Consider the following 14,783-nt stretch of genomic DNA (forward strand, 5'->3'; position numbering starts at 1 on the left):
GCATTTAGTAGGTGCCCAGTAAATGGTTTAATGAGTGAAAGTTCATTCTTCCAGCTCTTCTGGTGCTGGCCCCACTGATCACTTCTTTTTTTGTTGTTTGTTCGTTTTTGTTTTTTGAGACGGAGTCTTGCTCTTGTCACCCAGGATGGAGTGCAGTGACATGATCTTGGCTCATTGCAGCCTCCACCTCTTGGGTTCAAGGGATTTTCCTGCCTCAGCCTCCTGAGTAGCTGGCATTACAGGCACCTGCCACCACACCTAGCTAATTTTTGTATTTTTAGTAGAGATGGGTTTTTGCCATGTAAGCCAGGCTGGTCCCAAACTCCTGACCTCGTGATCCGCCCACCTTGGCTTCCCAAAGTGCTGGGATTACAGGCTTGAGCCACCGCGCCCGGCCTGATCACTTCTAAGATATTGAAATCAGCCTCTATCAGCCGTAAAGTTTAATCTAATGATCTGGCCCCCGCAGAAGTCTACCTTTCTACTTCACATTCCTTAGGACGTTACTGTACCCAGTAGTTCGTCAATGGAGAGAGGGATCATAGATAAAAGAAAGACCATGCCTCCAGATTGGCTGCCCTTCTTCACAAAAAAGGGAGGCTGCTGGGGAAACCAGAAGCTACTCCTGAAGTTTTGAGGCTGGTATGAATCACTGATACTCAGTTTTCCTTTCTTTCCAATATGAAATGAAGAGTTTCTTGGGTTTTGTTTGTCATTGGAGCTGGTATTATTAAGTAGAATTATCCCAAAGAGAAAATGAAATTTATTCCTTAAGTGACAAAAGCCAGAAATAATACCCTATGACAAGAGGGATCACTTGCACGATGGTCTTTTACACGTATGAAATAATACTGATAATAATGGGTAATTGAATCCCTGAAGAAGACTCTTCTGAAGTGATGTGATCCTGTGAGGTGACTATGAGTTCTGTGGCGGTATAAGGACCAGTCTTGGTGCTAAAACACTAACTACTATGTAGTGTCATGTCAAGTCAAACTATGAGTATGCTCCTAAGTGAAATTCAGGATCTACTGCATGAATTTGGTATGAAAATTGAATGTAACAGTGGGTGTCAAAGGGCTTTCTCAAATTTAAAGTGTTATGAAAATAACATGTATTATTGTCCTGAGAGTATTTCTGGCCCAGTGATATAGATTAGAAGTAGGACAACTGACTATCCCATCTTCCTATTGATCACACCTGGCAACAGCTGGTATTCAACCTAATTCACATTTATTATGGGATCATTCTTCACATTTCTGAGCTACCAATGTTTATATGGCTCAACATTTCCAAAAAGCTATCAGTATTAGTGTTTTGTTGTTTGCATCTTAATCCAAGACCTTTTTGCTATATTTGTCCTCTGTCTTTGTGCTGCTCCTGCATAGCATACACCATTAGCAGCCATGTCTTATGAATTATCCTGTAGTAATGGTGGGTGTATATTAATTCATATGCACTATTCTGTCATTTTGGAGATGAGTGGTAAAACATTTTAATCCAGAAGATAGTATGAAATTGGTGAACTTGAGTCTTCCCTGCTTCACTTTTATCTGCCCCCAACTCCCTAAACAGTACTTATCTTAACTCTCCTCAGAAAACCAATATCTTCATATTTTCTCCTTCTTCTCTTGATCTGTAGCTCTGGAGAAAGGATGTGAAACAGTTTGTAAACAAAGAATTGCAATATTATCTACTTCAGGGTGTGAGCTCATCGGGAATCAAAGTGTTAAGTAAAAGGAAACCCAGGTTAAGACATTGGCCAATTAATGGGAAGTTTTATTTTGGATAGCAGGCCTTAATGCCCCTAAAGCCCCTCCTAAAACTGGTAACCCTTTGGGGAAATGACTTCTTTCATCTGATGGTGAGACAACTAGCCTAAGGGGCTGAATAGAAGCCCCAAAGAAGATTGAACCCATATCTTTATTCATGCTATCCAACCCAAATTCTCTCTATGCTGTCATCAAAAAGTAATTTAGGCATTTTGTACCATAATAGCCATATTGTCCAGGTAACCTTATCCAAGATAGCAGCTGTTTTCCTTGTGAACACAATAATCACTGACCTTGAAAGAATGTCATTTAAACAGTGACAGGTGATCATTGGTTAAATAGGTTCTGGGCACTCTACAGTCGACTACAAGAATCCAGGTAACAGCGATGAATTCAGAACAGTCTTCATTGAATGTGCCTTTAAAAAAGGCTTAAAAGACCATTTGTTCAACATCTACTGCCTGGTCATACTGTCAGGAGAATAAAATTCAAGGGCTTTACCTATTTTGGTTTTTTGTCATTGTTTGTTTTGTTTTGTTTTATACCAAATATTGTAACTTAACCCACGTCTTGTTTTGGACCTGTAAAAACCTTAAAAGCTTTGTGATTTAACAAAAACGTTATATTGGGGTTCAGTGCCCTTTGGAAATCCTTTTAGAAGTAACACATTCTAGCATGTTACTCTTGATAAGACTGCAATATTGATAATATGTCAAAACCGTTCCCTTCTTTTGTGCACATTAAACTGAAAATGGCAGCTTTGACGTAAGACATTTGCTTGTGAATTCGTTAGCTAACCTATTATCAGCAAAGCACATTTATTTATTCTTAAAATTGTAAGTTCAAAACACATTTTATTAGTGATTCATTTTCCTGCTCCTCTTCCCAAAACCTTTGTTTTGGGTACGGAAAGGAGTTTGACTTATTTTTCAGGTAACCTAGTAATCAGATTTCACATGTGACTATTTAAAATATAAACACAGCATATTTCACTTCTTTTATCACTCTTTTTTGAAGGAAATTGCTACAATCCTTAGAAATGAAAATCCTAAAATCTCACATTTGAAGCATTATTATAATAGCATCCAGATAACCTTTTAGTCAGTTTTTATCTTTCTCCTCTCCTACGACAGTGGAAATAGAAAATTACACTAATGCCTCTAGCTTTTTCCTGCTTTGCTTTTTTCCTTGAAGACAGTAAATAGTTCTCAAGTTTCTACTCACATACTACTTTCTATATTCCATTCTCATTTACTAACCAAACCTCAGTTTTCCTGTCTGCATATCAGTGTCAAGTCTAAATATCAGTGCCCAAACTCCAATCTCTTTTCCAAGTATTTGCAAGTAGATAGCATCAGCCCTTTAAACTTCAATCCCAAATGAAACTTACCAGTTCTCTCCTCAGAGTCCCTGCTATTTCTGTCTAGCCATTCTTCCAGCCACACAAACTCTGAGGTTTAGTTTTCATCACTTCTTATACCCCTAAATCTTTGTTACTCAAAACGTCCAAGGGTCAATAGCATCTATCACCATCACCTGGGAGTTTACTAGAAATGCAGAATTTCAGGCCCCACCCCAGGTATACTGAATCAGAATCTGCATTTTAACAAATTCCCAGGTGATTCCCATGCACATTAATATCCGAAAACCACTGCCCTAACTGAGAAGGAACTGCTATGACCTAAATGTTTCTGTCCTACCAAAATTCACATGCTAAAATCCTAAACCTCAATGTGATGGTAGGGCATTTGCGAGATAACTAGGTCATAACGGTGGAGCCCTCATAAATGGGATTAATGTCCTTATAAAAGCATTCCAAGGAGTTTGTTTTCCCCTCCCACCCATGTAAGAACACAGCAGAGAAGACAACAGTCTGCAACCCAGAAAAGGGCCCTCACCAGAACCCAACCATGCTGACTGGACTTTGATCTTGGACGTCCCAGCTTTCAGAGTTGAGTAAGGAATTTCCATTGTTTATAAGCTACCCAGTTTGTTGCATTTTGCTATAGCAGCCTGAATGGACTAAGAGAGGGACCATCTCTTTCTTTCATGGTAACTTAGTACGTGGTGGATACTCAGGTCCTTGTTCAATCTCTGCCTATGTATATAGATCTCTTAACTGAATATTGATATACTTGGAATCTTATCCCTCTTGCCTTCTAAGAATTTCCTTTTGCTGTTATCTTCCCTTTCTTCTACATCATGAATTTCTCCTTCCCTACTGATCATCCCCATCAATATACATGTCTTACAAATGGTTTCTTAGTTGTCACATCAATAGAAACCAACAAACATGGCTGATTTGGGCAAAACAAAGATTTTATTAAAAGGACACTGCAGCTGGCATCACCAGTGCTGGAGCACTGGATGCTGGAACTTGCCACTAGCACTGTAGCTAAGACTACTCCAGAAACTCAATCTACTCCAGAAACTACAAACCCCGCTTCACCCGAGCACTTCTTCCATCCTGGCGTGAGATTCCCCATCTGAGCATGCTCATCTGATTGGTGAAGCCCGTGTCATATGCCCACATTCTCCCTGATAGGGAGGCTAGAAAAGTGACTATCTGGCATTTTCAGTTTGTACAACAGAAGAAACACTCTGCTTCCCAAAAAGATTCATAATTTCATAATTCATAATTCAGGGAATTTTAGGAATTTCCTAGAAATGAAAGGATTTGGATGTTACCTTAAGCCCAAAAAGTATAACAAATCTTCCATCTTATCTTTAAAAAAAAAAAAAGATTTCACAGGCCAAGTGTTCCTATAATCCCAGAGGTTTGGGAGGCTGAGGTGGGAGGACTACTTGAGGACAGGATTTTCAGCCCAGCCTGAACAACAAAGTGAGACCCTGTCTTTAAGATAACAATAACAATAATAATAACAGTAAAAAAAAATTCTCATTTTTTTCCTTTCCCTTCTTTTGTGACATCTCTAAAAGAGATTGTTTATTCTTGGCTTTAATTTATCATATCTTATTCACTATTCAACCAACTCCAATCTTGCTTCTATCCTCAAAACCATCATATTCCAAATCCAGTGGGTATTTCTTGGAGCTCACGTTGCTTGACCTCCCAATACTACTGGATCTTCACTTGGCTTCCATGGCATCAGGGTCCCCTGGAATTTCTCCTTTCTTTCGACTCTACCTCAACCTCCTTTTCTGGCTCTTCCTCTGCTCATTCTCTGTGCATTTGTTTTCATAGCTCTGTTCCTGCCACTCTTCTTTAGCCCCATTCACTTTAAGTGTTGTGTTTAATCTCATCCCTTTACTGGTTTTAAAATTCTTAGAATTCTTAAAATTCTTAAAGCTAATCATTTCTGCCCCCCACCAAAAAGAAAATCTGTAGGCTGGTGACCTCTTTGCTGACCTCTATCAAGTTTTGCATTTCCAACCTCCTATTTTGTACTTATACTTGGATATTTTTAATATACATTTTAATTTTAATATGCCTATATGGCAAGTGTTAATTTCCCTCTCTTAACTTGCTTCTTAAGAAGTTTCTCTAATTTCAGTAAATTACTTCATAATTTACCCACAGTTTTATCCACAAACCTAAGAATCATTCTTCATTTATTTTTTCTCACACTCTCATATCCCTTTTATATACAAGTTCTATATTTTCTACCTCCACAACATGCATTCCAAATTCATTTACAGCTCTTCTTTCCCTGTGTGTACCATCCCAGTGTAGGTCATCTTCATCTTTTGCTTATAATCATATTTCCACATCAACTGGCCCATTTCTTCTTTTCAAATCTCATTTCAAAGCACCTCCCCTGTCACTCACACAACTCTGCCTCCATTGGCCTCTTTCCTAGTCCCCAAGCAAGCCATGCTCTTTGCTGTCCATAGATTTTGCTTTTCTTTCTTCTATTGAGAATGCCTGGAATACTAATTCCTGTCCCAGCTTCTCCCATTGCTTCACCTTATCCTTCAAGACTACCCTCTGTTTTTAACCTTCCCTAAAGTAGCCCACCACTTATCCTATCACATCACCTTGCTTACTTTTACTTAACAATTTAAAATACTCTGAAGTTACAGTAGTCCCTGCTTATCCGTGGTTTCACTTTCCATGGTTTCAGTTACACATGGTCAACTACAGTCTGAAAATATTAAATGGGAAATTCCAGAATTCATAAGTTTTAAATTGTGAGTTTTAAATCTGAGTAGGGTGTTGAAATGTCTCACTGTCCGGCTCCAGCCCACCTAAGACATGAACCATCTTTTTGTCCAGCATGTCCATATGTAAACACCACTCTCCTATTAATCAATTAGTAACCATCTTGGTGAACAGATAAAAAAAAGTATAATAAGGCATATACATATCAGTGGTTTCAGGCATCCACTGTGGGTCTTGAAACATGCTCCCCCACCCCACACACACACCTGTGATTAAGGGGTAACAACTGTGTCTTATTTATCTATTCATCAGTTTACTGTGTACCTTAACTAGTAGGTAACTTAGATCAAAGCAGAGACCATGTCTTTTCAGTGCATGGATGTGATCCTTGAAATAAAAGGATTGTGTGTCTCATAGTAGGCACTCAATAAATATTTGCTAAACAACAGAATGAATTGATAATTAAGTGAATGACTGATGTCAAATTCCATTGAGATTCCCAAACCTTTTCGTACATCTTTAGCCATCAGTGATAGACTGATAGCTAGTTACCCAAGACAAGTTTTCTTACTTATTCTTCTACTTTTGATTCTGCCTTGGACTATTGATTGTTTTCATTAATAATAATAATAACACACGACTTTGGGCAGCTAGTAGGAAAAGCAAGGCCAATGATGCTGACACATTCTGAATGTCTCCTGGGTGATGCAATCAGTATTTAAACAAATAATTTCTGCCCATCGATCATTCCTCTACTTCCTGCAATGAAGCTCCCTGGAGGAGTCATCAGATTCTCAATCTTGCTTGAAGACTGACAAGATGTCCCTGTGGACTCCCAGAATCTACTCCAGATGGGGAGATGTCCTTAACACCAAGATTTTAAAAGCTCCAATTTCAGAGTAAGAGTCGAAAACTCACAGATAAAATTATAGTTATTTCAGGGTTCTGAAAAGATGCAGAACATGAAGGTAAGCAAAGGCTTTATTAACTTGAGACTTCTTAGCTATTTTTTAAAACGCTTTATAGCATTTTACCTATTTCATGTTTAATAAGGATTTTAGAGTTTAAAGGCTATTTGAACGATAGGCCTTTAGAATAACAGAATCATTTGATTTTACTAAGAAAAAAATTCACATATTTACTTATTCTTCATTTGGGTGAAGTAATACAAATAATATGTTTCTAAATATGTTTTTTCAAGTGGACTCTTTGTGAATTAACTAGAAGGTAGGAGGAAAACACCTCCAGAAAACTGAGTATTAAAACAGAATATTGCAAGAAGTAAGGGGTCTGTAAGTGTCCAGGCGTCAAGGAAGGAAGCAGAAGATCCTATTGGCAGAGAAATGACCCTTTCTGGTTGATCGCTTCATATAGGGACTCAGAAGTCTGGCAGCAACAACCTTGGCTCTTTTCCTGGTGTTTGTTTTCCTGGGAAACTCCAGCTGCGCTCCGCAGGTAATCAAATGCAAAATAAAAAATTTTAAAACAATGCGCACTGTGTGTCCACTCTGCTCTTTCTTTCTTCCTTCTTGTTTTATTCTCTTCTTTTTTCTTCATTTTGCTGTAATAGAGGACTGAGCTGCAATGTTTTATTAACTGCTCTTCCCTTCTCCCGGGCTATAGAGACTGTTGGAGAGAAGGAACTGGACTCCTCAAGCTATGCTCTACCTGAAAGGGGCACGTAAGTTCCAAATATTTTGCTCTTCCTACAATAACGGAAGACCCTTAGGAGTCATGAACAGATAGATGGAGAGTTATGGAGAGAGAATAATGTCGAGTTTATTCCCTTAAATCATCGAGGCCATCAAAGAGACCGGTAGGTGAGGGAGGGGTGGGAGAGGGGAAGAGTCCCTGATTATTGGAAATCCTCCATCCTTATTAGAAATTATCCATCCAAAACTGGAGGGTTGCTTGTCTTGGTCCAAATGGGGACTCGGGTTGCCTGGGAAATATCGCACTAACCCGACCTCCGCGCCAAAGCGCCCTTGCGGCGTCCGGTCAGGCGCGGGGCTTTCCTCCAGGTCTCCAGGGCTCCTGGCTCAGCCCGGGGTTGCGCTGGGAGCGCTGGAAACTTGGCAGCCCCGCGCGACCCTAACCTGCAGCAACCTGCCCCCTCCCCACGACCGGGGACTGCGCTGTGTCGGGAGGAGCTGAGGTTTAAGCCCGGGTTGTCCCGGGCCGGGCGGACGCTGAGCCCCGGGTCTCGTTTTCGCAGAGGGTCGCCGCTTCATCTCCGACCAGAGCCGGAGAAAGGACCTCTCCGACAGGCCACTGCCGGGTGAGTGACCAAGGGTGAAGGGCGCTAGTCCCGCGTTTTTGGAATAGGATGGGGCGGGCAGGGCTTCCTCCGCGCTGGTGCCGAAAGAAAGCGTCTCCTCACCGGAAAGACGCGGCTCTGAGGCGCCCTCAGTTACAGTCCGCCCGAGCGCAGCCCGGGTTGGCAGCAGCGGCTCAATGCCGAGCGCCGGAACTGGGAGCTTGCGCGTCCAGCCCCGCGCCAATGGTGGCAAGGGCGGCCGAGGCTGGCGCTGCGGCTCCCCAAGCCTTATTGGCTTGCGGCTGTTCAGCCAGCCCTCTGGCTGCCAGGGTGTGCAGAGGACCCCAGGGAGTTAGGGCCTGAGGTTCAGCTCAGAGGGGTAAGGCGAGATAGGAAGAACTATGCAAATGCTTCTAGAAATGTATCTGCGCGTTTATGCAGCTTTACTCAGCCTCCTCTTAAACGCTGTTATTATTAAAATAAGAACTTACCTAGGAACTTCAAATGTATGCTTCTGTTTTACTACAAAGAACTATCAAAGGTTCAAAATCAAGAGTAACATGCGGGCAGTTAAGGATGGGACCAGGGACTGTTCTTTTTCATGATAAACCTTTCCATTGTATTGTATTAACAAGTAACAATACAATTCAATGAAATTGTAAAGATTGAAATACTAAAATTAAAAAGTATACTTACTTGGAAAAATACCGGACACTGTTGAACACATAGTAGATGCTTAAATTTTTGTTTAGGCTCTTCAAACATGCTGTGTAATTGAGCTTATTTATTTTATGAGGTTAAGATTCGTTTCTCAACTTCAGTTGCCCAAAATTAGAAATCGTGTTTTGTGCTGAATCAGAACAATTTGTCTTTTTTTCAACTTAGATCTGAAATAACTTTGAATTCTTGGCAGATACTCCTTCGGTCAAATAATTACCTTATATTCGGCCACAAGGGTTAAATTATTATCTAAAATTCTCTTTGGCATATAGTTTAAAATTCTCTTCCATACCCTGTTTGCAAACTTGAGGTAACCAATTGTAAGTCATTTCCAAGGCAATTGTGACATGTTTCCATTTATAAAAAATTAGTCTTCTGCGTAAGTAGTCCTTTGTTGAGGGGTCAAAATCTATTTCACAGAGGTTTTTCCAGTATTGCTGCATGTTAGAATAGGACTTATCTACATGAATATATAAATGCTCACAGAATCTGTATACATTTTTGTTTCTGCAGAAAGACGAAGCCCAAATCCCCGACTACTAACTATGCCAGAGGCAGCAACCATCTTACTGGCGTCCCTTCAGAAATCACCAGAAGGTACTAGCATAGTGGCCTCTTTCACCTGCATAACAGAACAGCTTTGCTTACTTTCGGGATTCTGTGTTGAGTGCGACACCCCTCCCCCAGAATTTCTTGGCCTTTGGCCCAGAGATTCTAACTCTGTACTGCTTGAGTGAGGCCCAAGAATCTCTGTCCTTAAGAAGTTCTTCCACATTATTCTGATGATTGGTCAAGTTTGAAAACAGGAACTTCAGAGCCAGTTAATAAAAGTTGAAATCATGAGAATGGAGATACCTTCTAGGGCTTAGATGTAGTGGGAAAAGGGAAGACAATAAAACACCCAAAAATCAAGGGAAATGGGGGGAAGCAGTACCAGTAAAGGGACATTAAAAGGAGCAAGCAGAAAGGTAAGAGGAAAATCAGAATAAGAGAGTATCCCAGAATTCATTCAGTAGTTGATGCTACTGATCATTCTCCTCTTGAAACTTTCCAGGGATGGAAACCATCAGAATGTTTACTATAGCAGAATGGTTAGTAAGAATACAGAACTCAGGGGACATTAAACAGTGTGTCACAGGACTTCCCCCCACCTCCTGCCCAGTGACACAGCTTGCTGCTGCTATTCCATATCTGAAACTTTGTTTACAGAATGTGATACAAGAAAGTAAACTGCAAAGTTAAGAGAAAGAAGGTCTGAGGCTCTGGAGAGCTGGCATGACTCTCAAAACTCTTGCAGTGAAAAGGTGTGAAATAGTTGAATAATGGGTAGAGGATGCTGTGTCCAAGGTGTTTTTTTTTAAAACCCAAGACATGGAACCCAGCGATTTTTGAAGTCAGTACGAAAAGAGCTCTGATGGAGATTGGTTAATAGTGACATTTTAGATTTGATTATTGGGAAGATGTGCAGAGCCAGAAAGGAAAGTGACCTATAATGGACAAGAAAGAGCTAATTTTAAAGAGGAGAGGTATCTTCATTAGCAATTCGAGGAAAGGATGTGATAAAAGGTCCCCATCTCAAGTCTTTTTTGGAAAATAAATATATATTTTTTTTAATTATTGAAGATTTCTAAGTGGATTGTCTCTGAAGACAAAATCACTAATTTTATTAGTCTAAATTGATAGAAAAGTTTTCGATTCCCATATGATTTATCAGATACTGATAAATCACTAGTCTTCTTTAGTATTTTTATTCTATACTACCTCAATATTATTTAGAAGGCTCTTATTTAGTGAATTACGGTTTCAGTGGAATTTATACAGGGATGCAGTTCTGGTTTTGTTTTGTTTTGCTTTGCTTTCTTCCTTCCCTTTAAAGAGAAGCCCATTTTCTGCAATGGTTTAAAGTGTGCCAGAAATTCAGGTTAAGATGTAACCCAAACATTCAAATTATATTGCAACTAACTGAAAGAATGTGCTTTTATCTAGAGGTGATCTTAGAAGAAATTAGTAGATGCACTTTGCCCCTGGCCGCTCCTTCTCCCTACCTTATTGTAACTTTTAGTCATTCTAGCCTATTTTTAGAGTCCCAGGAACCTGCTATTGTCTAACTCTTTAAGTATCCTCACCTCAGATGTGATACCTCATGCTCTAAATTTTCGCGATTCCACCCAGCAAACGAGTGCCTCTTCTTTTTATCTCATTTCCTCCCCAGAACTCTAGCTCCCCTAATAAAAGAACATTTGCAAATGTGTTCCCATGTCATCTTTCCCGAGTAAGATCCATTTTAACAGGAAATATAAAGAGACAGTCCTTTGATGCAAGTGAATTATTTTGATGGTGGGCATTTTAGACATAAGTCGATCTGTGAGAGCAAGACACATGGCTTTTGAGATTTTTACCAGATATACCATACTGTAGTTTCAGTCATTATAGAGGTTCAGATGTAAAATATGAATTCCGCAATGTGTCCCAAGCTGAGAAGAAAAGATTTTAAACTGAACAAATCAAAACCCATATTGTTTACATTTTCAGTAGCAGAGTCCATGAGTTAACATAGCTTAGAAGGCTTAATGTTTATTTCCTGAGATTCTCTTTGTCTTACCTTTTCCTCTATTAAAACACAGAGTGTATATTTATTTTAAACAGTTTTTCTTCTTACAGATGAAGAAAAAAACTTTGATCAAACCAGATTCCTGGAAGACAGTCTGCTTAACTGGTGAAAATATACTAGATTATGTTTAATTATAGTTCTATTCTCTTTGAAAACATGAACCATGTGAATAAAACCTTTGGACCCTTTTATTCTGTTCATAATCTTAAGAACACACACAGATAGTTTTATTCTTTCAGAAACAAAATATATATATAGGATGCTTAGCTGAGAACATCATCTTCTTCTTTCATTGCTTCAGGTCCTGTTTAGATGGCCAAAAATGTTTTTAGATCACCTTGTGTCTTACTCTTGAGTTTCTTAGAATATTTATAATTATAAGGCTGAAGACTAAAGTATTCTTTCCTTTTAACTATAGCCAGTACCTGTCTTGATCTTAGTTATGTGTGTGTTTTTTTTTTTCATTTTGTTACCCACTTGCATTTTGTTTTCACTCAGCAGAAATTCTCCTTCTCTGTTTTCCTTTTATCCCATCCCCAAGAAGATGGGGGGAAGGTGAGAAACATGGCAGGATGGGAAATAGGAGAGTATGACTCTCTATAGCTTATCCAGGAGTGATCAATTAAGAAGATAAATTGGATGACTGGGGAGAAGCCCTGTGACAGGAACACTTCAGTGTGGTTGCTGAGAGGAGACAGTCATTGAGGTAGAAGGTTTGCCAAAAATCCAGAGCTCAGAGCTCCCTTTGTGCTCTTTGGGAATTACCCTGCATTCAGTTTAGAAATCTAAAAGTTACTGGGAAATAAGCAGCTGGAGACACACTCTGTTGTTTACGTATTGGAAGAAGGGAACAAGCCAGTTTTGTTAGAGGTAACTCATTTTCCATGACCAAACAGACTCAACAGATTCAAGTACTCTGCTTACTCTAATTGACTAGACTCTAGGTTTTATTTGACATCATAGCATTACATAAATCACTCTGATAATGTAAGTGCACAGTAATATGCCTGATCTCCTCCTTTTTAAAAGCCAACTTGAGTTCAGTACCATCTGAATACACACACACGCACATACACCCACACACGCATGCACACATACTCCTGTGGCAAACATAATAATGTATTTATTTAGAATTATAATATGACCATCATGTTGATTATTTTTTACCTAATCAGAGTTGTTATTGACAAATGTCATAAGTGGAAAGTATTAATTCTTATTGTCATCAGTATTTAGCCATTATTTAGTAGCTCAAGAATATCTTTATGTGAATGTCTCTGTAACTTGGAATTGCAATTTCACTGTGTTAAGTAATCAGAACTCTGCTTATAAGATTTATCTGTATCTTGTTTCCTAATTTAATAATGAAACTAAATTCAAGTTAATGTAATGTTGATCTCTGTCAAAAAATAACTTGTGAGCATTAAAATATCTGTATGGCATTATAATAGGCACCTGTCATTAATTATGATTTGGTTTGAAAGTAGACTTACTAGGTAGTGCTTACATCCGATTTAGTGAAAATTTTTTCCAAAAGCATTGTTCTTTATTTATACAGAGTCCTAACCACTTCACCATTAGGAGGGGTGGGACATTAAAAATTATTTATCCATCAGACATAAACTTGTACAAACTGACTATTCAAATAGTATGTGTATTCAAAGAACACTTTTAACATCTATCTTATGAAATAATTCTTCCTACAACTAACCAGAACAATCTCAAAAATGTCATACTAACCATTGTTTTAAAAGCTGTCTCAATGATCAATAGCTGTTAAAATATAGCTCCAAGTATTCTAAGTACTCAAATTCCTTGAATGTTCTTATGTACAAATATGCTGATTAATTAAAAGGTCCCTCTTCCCAATTTTCTATAACTTTCCAACTCTCTTATGGTGTCTATATTCTGTTTATTTCTAGATTTTTAAAGAACCAAAATGAACAAGTGATCATAGATCAGAAAACCTTCACATTATATGGCTTATGTTTTAAAATTGGGAATTTTCTGCCTTCAGCAGATACATGCACTAGAATACCTCGATCTGCAGGGAGGGCTTTCAGCCAGTTTCTGCACAGTTCTCATTGCCCTTCTCTTTTTTGCCTCTATGGCCTGCCTCGGCTATCTGGCCTCCATCCTGGGCTCTTAATTATTCTTTGTTTTCCAGTAGTTGCCTTCGCTCCCTCAATACCATCATTGTGTTCCTAAGAGAGGAGAGAAGAAGGCGAAGTGGGTCTGGCTTGTTCAGATTAGCATCCAGCTTGCATTTCTTCTTTACCTGGTTATGATAAATGAAAATGTGTATCTTACAACCTTGAATTACATCATTTTATCTTGACCACAAAGAAAGGGAAGTTGGGAATGTAACTTCATTCTGTTCAGTCGCTTCATACTGGGCTGTAAATTCCTTTAGAAACAGCTCATTTTTAATTTGATTTGATCCTCACAACCACTGTGTGAAATGGGCCATTTTATCGCCCATATTACTCATAGACATTTGGGCTCATTCAATGAAGACTCTTTGGACCTCGCTAAGTAGACTTAACTAGTCCCTCTCCTGAGTCTTCCTTGTACCCTGGAAAACTATTAGTATAATGCCTGTAACATTTATGTTCTCATCTGCATATGTAAAACCAGTTCTGTTCACTCTAACTCCTACCATGGAAGAGACGGTAGTGTCTTGATCAGTTCAGGCTGCTAAAACAAAATACCACAAACCGTGTGGCCTATAAACAACAGAAATTTGTTTCTCACAATTCTGGAGCCTGAGAAGTTCAAGATCAAGGTGTCAACAGAATCAGTGTCTGGTAGAAGGCCCATTTCTCATGGATGGCCCTTTATTGCTGTGTCCTCATGTGGTGGAAAGGGCAAGGCAGCTCTCTGGGACCTCTTTTATAAGGGCTGTAATCCTATTCATGAGGGCTCTGCCCACGTGATCTAATCACTTCCGAAAGGCTCTGCCTCCTTTGTGGATACCATCACATTGGGGATTAGGATTTCAATACAGACGGGCCCAACTTACGATGGTTCGATTTATGATTTTTCAACTTTATGATGGGATGAAGGCAATACACAGTACACTCCTTGACTTACTATGGATTTATATTCTGATAGGCCCATTATAAATTAAAAATATCAGTGGGTTGGCCAGGCAAGGTGGCTCATGCCTGTAATCCCAGCACTTTGGGAGGCCAAGGTGGGCACATCACTTGAGGCCAGAAGTTCAAAGACCAGCCTGACCAATATGCCAACACCCTGTCTCTACTAAAAAGAAAATACAAAAATTAGCCAGGTGTGGTG

At 39.3% G+C, this 14,783-nt stretch overlaps 1 protein-coding gene across 1 annotated transcript; it reads left to right on the plus strand.

Moving 5' to 3' along the window:
- The first annotated feature begins 7,269 nt into the window (after positions 1–7,269).
- SPX (spexin hormone) lies at positions 7,270–13,352 on the plus strand. The gene is made up of 5 exons (XM_032158994.2): positions 7,270–7,350; positions 7,519–7,576; positions 8,111–8,173; positions 9,386–9,469; positions 11,534–13,352. Exons 2-5 carry the CDS (start codon positions 7,555–7,557, stop codon positions 11,590–11,592), a joined length of 228 nt encoding a protein of 75 aa, XP_032014885.2. The 5' UTR covers positions 7,270–7,350; positions 7,519–7,554; the 3' UTR covers positions 11,593–13,352.
- The last annotated feature ends 1,431 nt before the right edge of the window (positions 13,353–14,783 follow it).

The sequence above is a fragment of the Hylobates moloch genome, unplaced genomic scaffold (assembly GCF_009828535.3).
Source record: "Hylobates moloch isolate HMO894 unplaced genomic scaffold, HMol_V3 SCAFFOLD_8, whole genome shotgun sequence".
Classification (NCBI taxonomy): Eukaryota; Metazoa; Chordata; class Mammalia; order Primates; family Hylobatidae; genus Hylobates; species Hylobates moloch.

Bases quoted from the DNA above. Each gene is read 5' to 3' on its own strand.
- SPX (XM_032158994.2), top strand. From the start codon at position 7,555: ATGCTCTACCTGAAAGGGGCAC. The intron at 7,577-8,110 runs GTAAGTTCCAAA...TCGTTTTCGCAG, and splicing joins GCTCTACCTGAAAGGGGCAC to AGGGTCGCCGCTTCATCTCC. The intron at 8,174-9,385 runs GTGAGTGACCAA...TTGTTTCTGCAG, and splicing joins CTCCGACAGGCCACTGCCGG to AAAGACGAAGCCCAAATCCC.